Here is a 12825-nt window from a genome sequence, read left to right as displayed (position 1 = left end):
CGTGTGTGTGTGTGTGTGTGTGTGTGTGTGTGTGTGTGTGTGTGTGTGTATGTGTGTGTGTGTCTTAGGGTTTGAAGTCAAGGCTTGGCTGCTGTCTCTGAGCTTTATTTTGCTCAAGGCTAGTCTAGTCTAGCTCTACCACTTGTGCCACAGTTCTACTTCTGTTTTGTTAGTGGTTTGTTGGAGATAAGAGTCTCATAGACTTTCTCGTTGAGGCTGGCTTTGAAACTACAATCCTCAGATCTCAGCTTCTCAAATAGGAATACAGGCATGAGTTAGCAGCATCCAGCTTCTACTCACATTTTGAACTTATGAATGGACTAAAGCATTCATGAAGTCCTATCTCCCATAGGTACACTCCTGTGTATTTACCCAATCCCACAGTCCAATTAAGTCAACAATTAAGATTAATCATAATACAAGACAATTCTTTAAGTACCAGTCTAGGCTTGATAATCCAAGAAGAATATCCTACCTAGGAAGGAATCTCCTACCTTCCATAGTTGGAAGGACATCAAAAGCAAAGTCTTAGCCTGATGCTGGTTATTCACACCTATGATCCTAGCTACTCAGGTGGCTGAGATCTGAGGATTACAGTTTGAAGCCATCCCAGGTAGGAAAGTCTGTGATACTCTTATCTCCAATTAAACACCAGAAAACCGTAAGTGGCACTGTGGCTCAAAGTGGTAAAGTGCTAGCCTTGATTGAAGGAGCTAAGGACAGAGCCTAGGCTCTGAGTTCAAGCCCCATGATAGTAGAAAAAAGCAGCAAAGTTTTTACATATATCAGTTTCTTCATTTGTCTGTTGAAATATTCATTTAAGTGTTTTTCCCTATATGTAGAAAATTTCCTCATTTTCTGATTTCTCTCTGAACTCTTAGATTACATAGTTATTTTTCTAATGTCAACTTGAGCAGATTTATACTTTCCTATTGAGCTTAGACAATTTTTCCCTTTCAAGAGACCCAAGCCATTCTTTTTTTTTATTGTGAAAATACCATACAGAGGGGTTACAATTACATGGGCAAGATAACGAATACATTTTTTATCAAGCATTGTTGCCTCCTCCTTTGTTTCCCCTTCCCATCCCTTCCCATTCCCCCCTGCCCGCTCCCCGATATTCCCCCCCACCAAAGTTATAAAGTTTGTTTTCCAACATAAAGACTTGTACATCTCATTGTTGCAATGGGTCCACCTATATTCTTATTTAAATGATTTGTTTTTTCCCTTCCCCTCCACAAATTATACCAACATCAAATACAGTGAAAGCAGGGGTTATACCCTGGGGGAGGGACATACAAAGCAACATAGAAATCATCTTATAAATATGTTAGAAGGAAAGACTTGGAAAAATTATATTAAGTGAAGAAAGCCAAGCCCAAAGAAACATAGGTCCCATGGTTACCCTTATTTGCAATAACTAGTATATGTCTGAGTCAAGCAGAAAAGGTCAGATAAGTTGATGTTAGGGAAATGAACCCCAAGATAAGTATTCAAAAGTTTTTTTCTGTTTTGTTTTTATTGTGAAAATACCGTACAGAGGGGTTACAATTACATGGGCAAGGTAATGAGTACATTTCTTATCAAGCATTGTTGCCTCCTCTTTTGTTTCCCTTTCCCATCCTTTCCCATCCCCCCCCTCCCCAAAGTTGTAAAGTTCGTTTTTTGACATAACATCTTGTACATCTCATTGTTGCAATGGGTCCACCTGTATCCCTATTTAAACAATTTGTTTTTTCCTTCCCCTCCACAAATTATACCAACATCATTGCAGTGAAAGCAGGGGTTATACCATGGGGGAGGGACATACAAAGCAACAAAGAAATCATCTTATAAAGATGTTAGAAACAATCGCAAGAAAGAAAGATACATTTGAATCCTTATCTTAGACCCAAGCCATTCTTGCTGAATTTTTCAAAACAAACTAGAACATCTTTTCTTTTGAAACACAGTGGAAACTCAAACTTTCAAGATTCCTTTGCTTCTAAATAACTTGCTTTCATGACTGACTTTAGTAGTAGCTTACTTAAATGATGAAGTAGTAGATGCTGGCTTTAAGACAGCATCTACTATCTAATAAATCTATGGTTACCATTTTTTGTTGGTGTGGGGGCTGACCTCTGGCCTGGGCACTATCCCTCAGTCTTCAGCTCTAGGCTAGCGCTCTACCACTGGAGCCACAGCTCCACTTTGGGCTCTTTCTGCTTATGTGGTGCTGAGGAATCAAACCCAGGGCCTCATGCATGCGAGGCAAGCACTCTACCACTGAGCAAACTTCCCAGCCCTATTTATTTATTGAATTTTAGGAATTTGTTCAGCTCAAACTTGTTGAGGCCATGAACATGAGGTCTGTGCAAGTGTCCAATGTGTTACCATTGGGCATCAGAGAACCAAGAACTCTACCTTGAAATCTAGTTAGATCTACCTTAATTTAGTCTACCTTGAGTTCACTAGTTGGATAAGGCTCATTGTTAAGTACTGTGAATGCTATTCAGGAAAGTGTTTATTTTATTTTTTTTTGTGGTCAGTCATGGGGCTTGAACTCAAGGCCTGGGGCACTGTTTCTGGGCTTTTTTCCTTAAGACTAGTGATCTACCATTTTGAGCTACAGTTCTATTTCCGTTTCTTGTTTTTTTCTTTTTCTGAGTAGTTTGTTAGAGACACGATTCTCACAAACTTTCTTGCCCAGGCTGGATTTGAACCACAATCCTCAGATCTCAGTATTCTGAGTATCTAGTATTATAGGTATGAGCTACTGGTGCCTGGCACAGTTTGCCTTTTGACATGCATTTAATATTTTAGATTTATAGGTATTATAGGACAGAAGTTTGAATCAATTTGGAAATGTTCATTGTTCTGTAAAATTGTTCAGCCTCAGAAACAGTATAAATACATATAAGAGGTTGATGGAAAATGACTTAAACTGAAAGGACTCACCTTCCCCCTTGACAGTTCTTAGAGTTTTACTTGCTGCCAACCTCACTGAATCAACTTCTCTTCCCTTCCCCTTGAACAAAGGTACTGGAAGTCTTGGAAGAGAACTTGAAACCAAGGCCGTGTCTGATGCTGACACCCCTAATGAACACAGATGGTGCTGAGACCTTGAAACACCATCAAAGTAACATTGCCCACCCACCCACCCCACCTCCAACTCACCCTGCTTTCATCGGGGCTCCCAACATTCCTGCTGCCTGACATCACTCTTTCTGCCTAATATTTAAAGAGACCCTAAATGCAAGAGGGTATGCCATTTCCCTTCAGCCCGGCTGAATGAGACTTAGTCGCCCTTCTCAGGCTTCCCTCCCAAATAAAGCCTGTTGGTCTGTTGAATTTGCTTCGTGCCCTTTCTTATACCCTCGTGAGTCAGTTTCTTTACAGGGTTAAAAATGTTGTTCAAAATTTCGAGAGGAGTCAGACTCACATCTATAATCCTGGTTACTTTGGAGGCTGAGAACGGGTGGATTGTGATTTGAAGTTATTCAAGGTAGAAAAGTCCACGAGATTCCTTCTTAACCCACCGCTGGGTGCAGTAACATGTACTTGTCAAACGATGTACCTGTCATGGAGGCTGTCTCCTGAAACCTGGTTATTTTTAAGTTCAATATATGTACTGTGAGACAATTCAGTATATGTTATCAATGATCTGATGATCTATGGAGCTTGTTTGCATCACCTTTTATTGGGATCTTTTAAATTCCCTTGTTTGCCCAGCAGCTGCTTTGGCCCCATTGGACTCTCATTTTCTTCCAGAGTGTCAGCTGAATTCTTTCTTCTGATTCAGCCCCACTTAAGTGCTTGGGTGGGGCTGATCATACCTACTTCACAGAAGCTTACTCATAGTTATCATTATCTCAATTCACTTACAAATAATTGTTTCTGCTTCTGTTTCAAAATTCAACCCAGAATTCCGGACTTAATTGAAATTGTAGCCATTTGTCTCTAGAATCATGAAAAGACATGGAATGGCAGGATTTTTTGTGTTCTGTTTCCTTGCTGATTGCTATGTGACACCTAGTATTATTGTTGCTGCCTGGTGGAGGCTCTATTTCAACATTTGGGATTGTTGTTCACTTATTGCTATTTTCTTTGCTAGTAACTTCCAGAAAAATAGCTGTTTTTCAGTCTCAATCTTTTCTTGGATCTGAAAAATCACTGTGTTCATGTAGAAAAGGAGGTTATGAATTGGGTTAAGAAATCTAGCTCCTCAAATTTTCTCTTTATCTTTTCTTGGTCAGTCCTGGCACTTGGTTTCATGCCTGGTTTGTATCCCTGAGCTTTTTTTCCTCAAGACTAGTGCTCCACCACTTAAGCCACAGCTTTACTTCTGACTTTTTGGTGCTTAATTGGAGATAAGAGTCACAAGGACTTTCCTGCCAGGAGATCCTCAGATCTCAGCCTCCTGAGTAGCTAGGATTACAGGCATGAGGCATTGACAAGTGGCTCAAACTTTCATTTTCAGTCTATATGCCTTATCTCTTATTACCTCTAATAGCATAGTTATTGGACAAGCGAGAGAGAATTCCCTTTTCTTATGTCTTTTATTGTAAAATTAGTGTACAGAGGGGTTACAATTACATGAGTAAGGTAATGAGTACATTTCCTATCAAGCATTGTTACCTCCTCCTTTGTTTTTCCCCTACCATCCCTTCCCTCCCCACCTCTCCAACTCTTTCCCCCCAAGTTGTAAAGTTCGTTTTCAACATAGTGTCTTGTACATCTCATTGTTACAATGGGTCAACCTGTATCCTTATTTCAGCAGTTTGTTATTTGCCTTCCCCTCCCCGAATTAGAAAAATGTATATACAAGATGCAGGACACCAGAATCAAATACAGTGAAAACAGGGGTTATACTGTGGGGAAAGAACATACAAAAGAAACAAAAAATCATGTAGTACATTTTAGATATGTTATAAACAATAGCAAGAAAGAATAAACAAGTTGTGTCCCTATCTTGGGGTTCATTTCACTTAACATCATCTTATATAGTCATATGTACAGATCTTTTGGCCTTTTCTGCTTGTCCTAGACATATATTATTGCAAATAAGGGAAACCATGGCACCTATATTTATTTATTTATTTATTTTTGTGTCTGGTTGTAGGGCCTGGGCACTGTCTCTCAGCTGTTCAGCTCATGGCCAGCACTCTACCACTTGAGCCACAGCGCCACTTCCAGCTTTTTTTTTTTTGCTTATGTGGTGCTGAGGAATCGAACCCAGGGTCTCATGCATGCAATGCAAGCGCTCTACCACTGAGCCACCTTCCCAGCCCTCACTCTTCTTTCTTTAAAATGGTAAACTGATACTCTAATTGGAACCCAGATTCCTCCAAAGGTAAAATATATGTCTTTGCAAGCAACTACAAAAATAAATTTAGAAAATGCAGGGAATGGGGACAGAATGGCCTCTTCTGTGAATAAACTTTGTGCTATTTTTCAACAAAATAGGCTGAGCATAGGAGATTTGTGAATATGTGCTGAAATATGGGCTAAAGCTCAACTGTAAAAATCATGACAATTCTCTCCCCAAGTTTAGGCTCTTGTGAGATCTTCACCAGTCCCCCAAAGTGTGGAAACCTCATTGTAGACAATAAAATGTTTAAAAATAAGCTCAGGAAGTTTTACCTTCTCTAGTTATGTGATGATGTGCAACTTTGTGGTGATGACAACAACATTGGAAAACTGGAGCAAAATCATGGTGTTACAGTGTGGAAAAATATTTAAAGAAATATGGTATTGCAAAGTATAACACAATACATGTGCCATATAGGTGCATTTGTGGTGAGAAAATAATATTAATAAAATATATCTCAAATTTTTTCCTTCCCTTCCCTTCTTTTCCCTGTCTCCTTCTCTCACTTTCTTTCTTTCTTTCTTTTTTCTTTCTCCTTCCTTCCTTCCTTCCTTCCTTCTTTCCTTCCTTCCTTTCTTCCTTCCTTCCTTCCTTCTTTCCTTCCTTCCTTCCTTCCTTCCTTCCTTCCTTCCTTCCTCCCTCCCTCCCTCCCTCCCTTTCTCCCTCCTCTCTCTCTCTTTCTTTGTTTCTTTGTTTCTTTGTTTCTTTGTTTCTTTGTTTCTTTGTTTCTTTCTTTCTTTTCTCTTTTCTTTGTCTGTTTTTCTTTCTTCTTCCTTCCCTCCCTCTTTCCTTTCTTTCAGATGGTATTAGGGTTTAAATCAATGTCTTTTGCTTGCTAACCAGGGGCTTTATTACTTTTTGTGTGCACACACCATTTGTGCTTTAGCTACTTTTGGCTAGGTTCTTGCTTTTGATCCAGGGCCAACATCATACTGCAATCTCTCTATGTATGCTTCCTATATAGCTTAGATTCTAAGCACATGCCAACCAGGCCCAGGATATTAGTTGAGATGGCATCTCACTAACTTTTTTCAGAGCTGGCCTTGAACCACAGTCTTCCTGATTGCTGCCTCCCAAATAGCGATAGTTACAAGTGAGAGTCACAGGGCTTGCCCTAACATCTCTGTCTTCTATTGAAGTTGTATGTTTATCTTTAGAGTATATTGCTTCACATGGATTAAAGGTGGCATTTATCTACAGTTATTCCTTCCTGAGCATTCCTGATCTTATGTGACCTCAGAAGCTAAGTAAGGCTGAGTCTGCACTTGGGAGTAAAATATTGAAAAGTTCAAAAGGAAATCCCTTGTAGTGGAGCTCAGTCTGTACCTCTGCACATTCCCAGACAGGGAGTCTATGAAAAAGGCATGATATGCTCACATAATCTATTTCAGTCTTGTTCTATAACAATTTAATTTTTTCAGGGTCTTACCTCCAGCTTTTTTTTGTACTTTTTTATTGTAAGAATGCTGTACAGAGGGATTACAGGTATATGAACAAGGTAATGAGTACATTTCCTATTGAGCAGCCTATGGATTGGGACAAACATCATTCTAAGCAGAATTAAAATTAGCTGAAATCCTTCTAGAATTGTTTCTACCAATTTAGCCCATGCACTAATCTCCAGTCCCATAGGGTCCAAGAGAATGAGAAACAGGAGGCCTCGGAGGAAACAAATTCCTTCTCTTGTCTGGATTCAAGTTATTGCCATCACCCTGTGTGTTCAACCCAGCTCCACCAATGAGACAACTTGGACCACTTTGTCTTGCACCTAAACAGTTCCAGTTCTTGATCTTGGTCTCCACACCTTTTCCTTTGGAAACCTCAAAGTAAGTAAGAGGGAAACCAAGTTAAGAGGGAGCACATAGGTTAAGACTTCTTCCTCCTGTAGAAAATGATAGAAAGGATTGTAAAGAACATTTCCTCCCTTACCAACTGAGGGTGAGCTGTTTACCACATAGCAGGTAAAAACCTAGCAATCAAATGGGAAGCTTTGAGGATGTAGTATTTTAAAACCTAATTATGACCCAACCTTTCTCCATATCACCACATTGAACAGTGGTTTTCAGATCCAAGGAAATATTGGGGGAACTGAGTCCTAAAACATATTATGCAAAATATTAGGTTCTTATTCTTTGAAAAAGAAATTAACATCTGATATTTCCTCTACCATCTTTTCACATTACTATTGTAGTTTGGAAATATTTGCAGAGCTCCCTCATTATTTTGTTCCTGAGACCTTTTTAAATAAAGATATTTTATCAACTTTAAAATTCCTGAGGTCCTTTTCTTTGTGACATCAAGAAACAGAATGACTTTCAACTTCCTATGTTGAAATTAAACGTACATTTTGGCCAATTAAAAAAAATCAGCTCATTCAAGAAAAAGGAAAGGAAAGAAAAAAAACTCAGAAACTTGAACTGACTGCACAGTGGGTGGAATTCAGGGAGATAAATAGAATGAAGGTTCTTTGATATCTTAGGTCAATGAGTTGAGATAGTGCTTTGCTTAAAGATAGGCACAGGAGACAATCAGCATAATATGAACATCTATTTGGGCAATAGTGCAGGAAGGAATTAGGTTGATTTGGGGGAAATGAATTAGATTATTCAGAATGAGTAATTTTAGAATCCATATTGTAATTTATGGGTGTCTCAGTGACTACCAGCCAAAACAGTGCAGGGAGCGGGGAAAGAGAATAGTTAAAGTATATTTCCATGCCCCTCAGTAGATGAATAGATCAAGAAATGTGACTTATATGTGTGTGTATATATACATATGTGTGTGTAAAATGGAATTCTATGCCTCCATCAGAAAGAATGACACAGCCCCCATTTGTAAGGAAGGAGTTGGAAAAAGTCATATTAAATGAAGTAATCCAGACCCAAAGAAAATAGGTTTGATGGTTTCCCTAATTTGCAATAATTAGAATACATCTAGGATAATCTTAGCAGATGAACAGAACAGCTCAATAGCTATGTACATATGACTATATAAGATGATGCTAAGCAAAATGAACTCCAAGACATGGACTCAAGAGGTTTTTCTTTGTTGTTGTATTCAATGTACTGTGTGATTTCTCTCTCTCTCTCTCTCTCTCTCTCTCTCTCTCTCTCTCTCTCTCTCTCTCTCTCTCTCTCTCTCTCTCTCTGTGTTTCCCTGCTATGGTTTATCCACTGAGTCTACTGTATTTGATTTTGGTACCCTGGGTATTGTATATACATTTATCTGAATTGAAGAAGGAGGGGAACAAGAAATGGTGAGACAAAGGACAAAGGGGGATCCTATGTAACAGAGATACTCACAAGACAGTATGTTCAAAATGATCTATACAACTTGGGGAGGGGATTAGGTGGGAGGGAGGGAGAAAAATGGAGGAGGGGATAACAAGTTAAACAAGTTAAACATGCAGGGTGCTGGTGGCTCATGCTTGTAATCCTAACTGTTCGGGACCCTGAAATCTGAGGATTACATTTCAAAGGCAGCCCAGGCAGGAAAATCCATGAGAGTTTTATCTCCAATAAACCACTCAGAAACCTGGAAGTTGCACTGTGGCTCAAGTGGTAGAGCGTTAGCCTTGAGTTGAAGAGTTGAAGGACAGTGCCCAGGCCCTAAGTTCAAGCTCCACGACTGACAAAAAAAAAAAAGAACTGTAATCACTCCCTTACCTATGTAACTGTAACCCCTCTGTACATCACCTTGACAATGAAATTAAAACAAAAACTAAATATAATAATGGTAATAATGAAAAAATATATTTCCATCTTTCCAAAGGAAGGGCATTAAACACAATTTGTTTACATTTCAGTGCAAGAAGCCTGAGGCTTAGAGTGCTGATGTTCCTCCTGTTAAATCATCTGGGTTTTTGTGTCTGGCTGCCAGATTGTCGATTCAGAGCCATTTACTGTAGGTATAAACTCTGTTCACAGCCTCAAACCAGACACCTGACCATACACATGATCTCTCACTCCATCACATCTAACTGCATCACAAACATGTTGGTTAATGTGTCTGCCCATACCTGTGCTTTATGGAAACTGAGTTTTTAGACCTCAAGCCATACTTTAGGACTTTTACATAGTCAGGTCTGGCTACTCACCTCTATGTGCCAAGTAAAAAGATCGGGTGAAGAGCAGAGAAAGATCTTTTATGTGATGGGTACAAGAAGACATCACGTTGGTACATCTTTAGCTATCTTTAGCTATCTTTTGGGATACAGACATTTGCCTTAAGTGAAATAGAGAGAATTGGGAGCACGGGTGAAACAATCATAAGTCACAGAAGAGGTCAGAGGAGCAGCAGGTGGTTTGACAATCCAGTGTGTCAGGACTGCTCAGGTGGGATTTTGTGGCATGAGTCTCTGATGCCCTGCACGTGGTCAGACTCTTCCTGGCTATGAAATGACTTGCAGGAGAGAATGCATCAGGACAAAGTCAGATATAAAATGGAGGAATCTGGGATGCCTTTATCTTGAGCCTAGTTAATGTGCAGGCCCCAGTAAGAAGGCAATGTTCTTCAACAACAACAACAAACATAGTGATTAAGAAGTTATTATACTTTCACATAGGAATATATATAGGTTCCACAATAAAAATCCACATGCTTTTTTGGTTCAGTGAGAGCACAGCTTTTGCACAGGACTCCAGTGATCTCTTTAACTGCTGCAAGTGATGTTTGCTTTCCATTCTTTTTACTCCTGGTTATAGTCAATTGGATCTGAACTTTTTGCATTCAGATAAAAAAATGTGAAGGAAGATTCTTCGCCATCATTTCTATTGCTACTACCCAAAACAAATACAAACCACAAAAATATTCATATCAAACCAACAACAAATCCCCCAGAAAATAGCAAGTGTTGTTGAAAATGTGGGAGAGTCACAACACATGTGCAATCTTGAGAATGAAACATGGAGTCTGTGGCTGTGGCACCTGCCTGGAAAACACAAGGTTTTGAATTAGAACCCCATTAACTAAGAGAAAAGAGAGCGAGCGAGCAAGTGAGAGAGAGAGAGAGAGAGAGAGAGAGAGAGAGAGAGAGAGAGAGAGAGAGAGAGAGAGAGAGAGAGAGAGAGATAGATAGATAGATAGAGAGAGAGAGAGAGAGAGAGAGAGAGAGAGAGAAAGAAATGAGGAAGAAATGAGGAAGAGGAGAAGGAGTTTTTCAAATAATCACACATACTGGAGATGACTACGTTCTATTTATAATTTCTCATAACTGCAAATTTCTAGCTAATTTATTGCTGGGTATATTTATCTTTGTGCCAGCCCTGGGCCTTGAACTCAAGGCCTGGACACTGTCTTTGAGCTATTTTTCCTCAAGGCTAGGCTCTACACTTGAGCCAATCTCCAATTCCAGCTGAATGGGTTAATTAAAGATAAGAGTCTCATACTTTCCTGCCCAGGGGGGCTTTCAACCTTTCAATCGTTGGATCTCAGGCCCCTGAGTAGCTAGAATTACAGGCATACAGCAGTTAATTAAATCCACTTCCTAGAAGAAAGTTATTCAGAGTCAGGTGCTTGTGAAAAAACATACCAATTATCCTACCAACTTAGTGGAAGGTTCAAATGTTGCCTTGGAGTTATTACAAAAGGAAAAGTCATATTTGTCTTCAAAATTTGTGTCTTTCCTTTCAGGACAAAGCCATGGCAGGAGGAAATGTGAGTTTCCCCAACACATTTGTCCTGTTGGGCTTCTCAGAATATCCATGGCTACAGATCCCCCTGTTTGCGGTGGTCCTGGTCTCCTATCTTCTCACCCTCATAGGCAATAGCTCCATCATCTTCCTCTCCATGGTGGAACCCAGACTCCAGACACCCATGTACTTCTTCCTGGACCACCTGTCTCTGCTGGACCTATGCATCAGCTGCAACATTGCGCCACAACTGCTGGCCAACCTCTGGGGTCCAGAGAAGACAATTGCTTCCTGGGGCTGCACCACACAGGTCTATGTTTTCAGCTGTACCAGCTGTACTGAATGTGCCCTGTTGGCAGTGATGGCCTATGATCGTTACGTGGCAATCTGCCGGCCTCTCAGGTACAGTCTGATCATGCATCCCTGGGTATGTGTATGGCTGGTAGCTGTGTCCTGGTTCAGTGGCTTGGTCAATTCCCTGCTTCAAGCTACACTCACCCTCCAGCTTCCTCTCTGTGGGCATCACATCCTAGACCACTTCTTCTGTGAAGTACCAGCTCTGATCAAATTGGCATGTGGTGACACTACTGTTATCAACCTATCGCTGACACTGGTAGCCATTCCTTTTGGAATGGTGGCCCCTGTCATTGTACTCATCTCCTACACCCTCATTGCTAGGGCTGTGCTGAAATTATCGTCAACTGAGGGAAGGCACAAGGCACTCAGCACCTGCAGCTCACACTTGGTGGTTGTCACCATGTACTTTGGGCCAGGTATCTACTTGTACCTTCTATCTCCATCCAAAAGTTCCCAAGCCAAGTTCCTGTCCTTTTTCTACTGTATTATCACCCCACTACTCAACCCACTCATCTACACTTTGAGAAACAAGGATGTGAAGGCAGCATGGAAGAGGATCCTACAATTCCAGAGTTGGGGGAAACTTTTCAAAGTCCCGTGACCTGTCTGTGCACACCCCAGTGTATGCTTATCCAAATGAATATTCATTTGTTCCTAGAACAGAGTCTCCAGCTTTGAAGGTCAACCATATTGATGAATGGTTTGTTTACTGAAAAGTTCTATCATTGTTTTCATCCTTCCATGAAACTATTTTTTGTCCTTTCCCAAATTTCTCGCTCTCTATAAATAAAATTGGCAGCATGGTCAATAGGGTGGTAATTAATGTCATCTATTTCAAAGATCTTTTTTCTTCTTCCTGTAACTTTTCCTGTTTACTGACTGCCTTGCAAAGAAACTTGCTGAGAAACTGCAGCAGACTGCAGCAAAAGCTTTTTTTTTTTTAAATTTTTTTTGTCAAAGTGATGTAAAGAAGGGTTACAGTTACATAAGTAAGATAATAAGTACATGTCTTGTCAAACTTGTTACCCCTTCCCTCATTTTTCTCCCCCCAATCCTCCGAAGTTGTACAGATCATTTCCAACATATTGTCTTGTGTATATTGCTTTTGCATCGTTTCCCCCTTGTTTTTGTCTCACCATCAGCAAAACTTTTTGTTTTTGTTTTTTGTAGTATTTTTTTCCGCTCTTGGGGCTTGAACTCAGGGCCTGCACTCTGTCCCTGAGCCTCTCTGTGCTCAAGGCTAGAGCTCTATCACTTGAGCCACAGTGCTACTTCTGCCTTTTCCTGAGTAGCTCATTGGTGATAAGAGTCTCACTGATTTTCTTGTCTGGGCTGGCTTTGAATCAGAATTCTCAGATCTCAGCCTCCTGAGTATTTAGATTACAGGCAACTGGCACCTGACTTCAGCAAGACTTTTTATTTTATTTTATTTTATTTTTTGTCAGTCATGGGGCTTGAACTCTGGGCTTGAGTGCTGTCCCTGAGTGC

The 12825-nt window shown here is 40.2% G+C and overlaps 1 protein-coding gene across 1 annotated transcript; it reads left to right on the top strand.

Annotated features, from left to right (window-relative positions):
- The first annotated feature begins 10990 nt into the window (after window positions 1-10990).
- Window positions 10991-11938, top strand: LOC138835557 (olfactory receptor 2G3-like). The gene has a single exon (XM_070034044.1). It carries the CDS (start codon window positions 10991-10993, stop codon window positions 11936-11938), a length of 948 nt encoding a protein of 315 aa, XP_069890145.1.
- The last annotated feature ends 887 nt before the right edge of the window (window positions 11939-12825 follow it).

This window comes from Dipodomys merriami, unplaced genomic scaffold, assembly GCF_024711535.1.
Source record: "Dipodomys merriami isolate MVZ:Mamm:240054 unplaced genomic scaffold, mDipMer1.0.p SCAF_24, whole genome shotgun sequence".
NCBI classification, from domain to species: Eukaryota; Metazoa; Chordata; class Mammalia; order Rodentia; family Heteromyidae; genus Dipodomys; species Dipodomys merriami.
The sequence above is the reverse complement of the archived record's forward strand: the minus strand, read 5'-3'. Positions and strand labels throughout refer to the sequence as shown.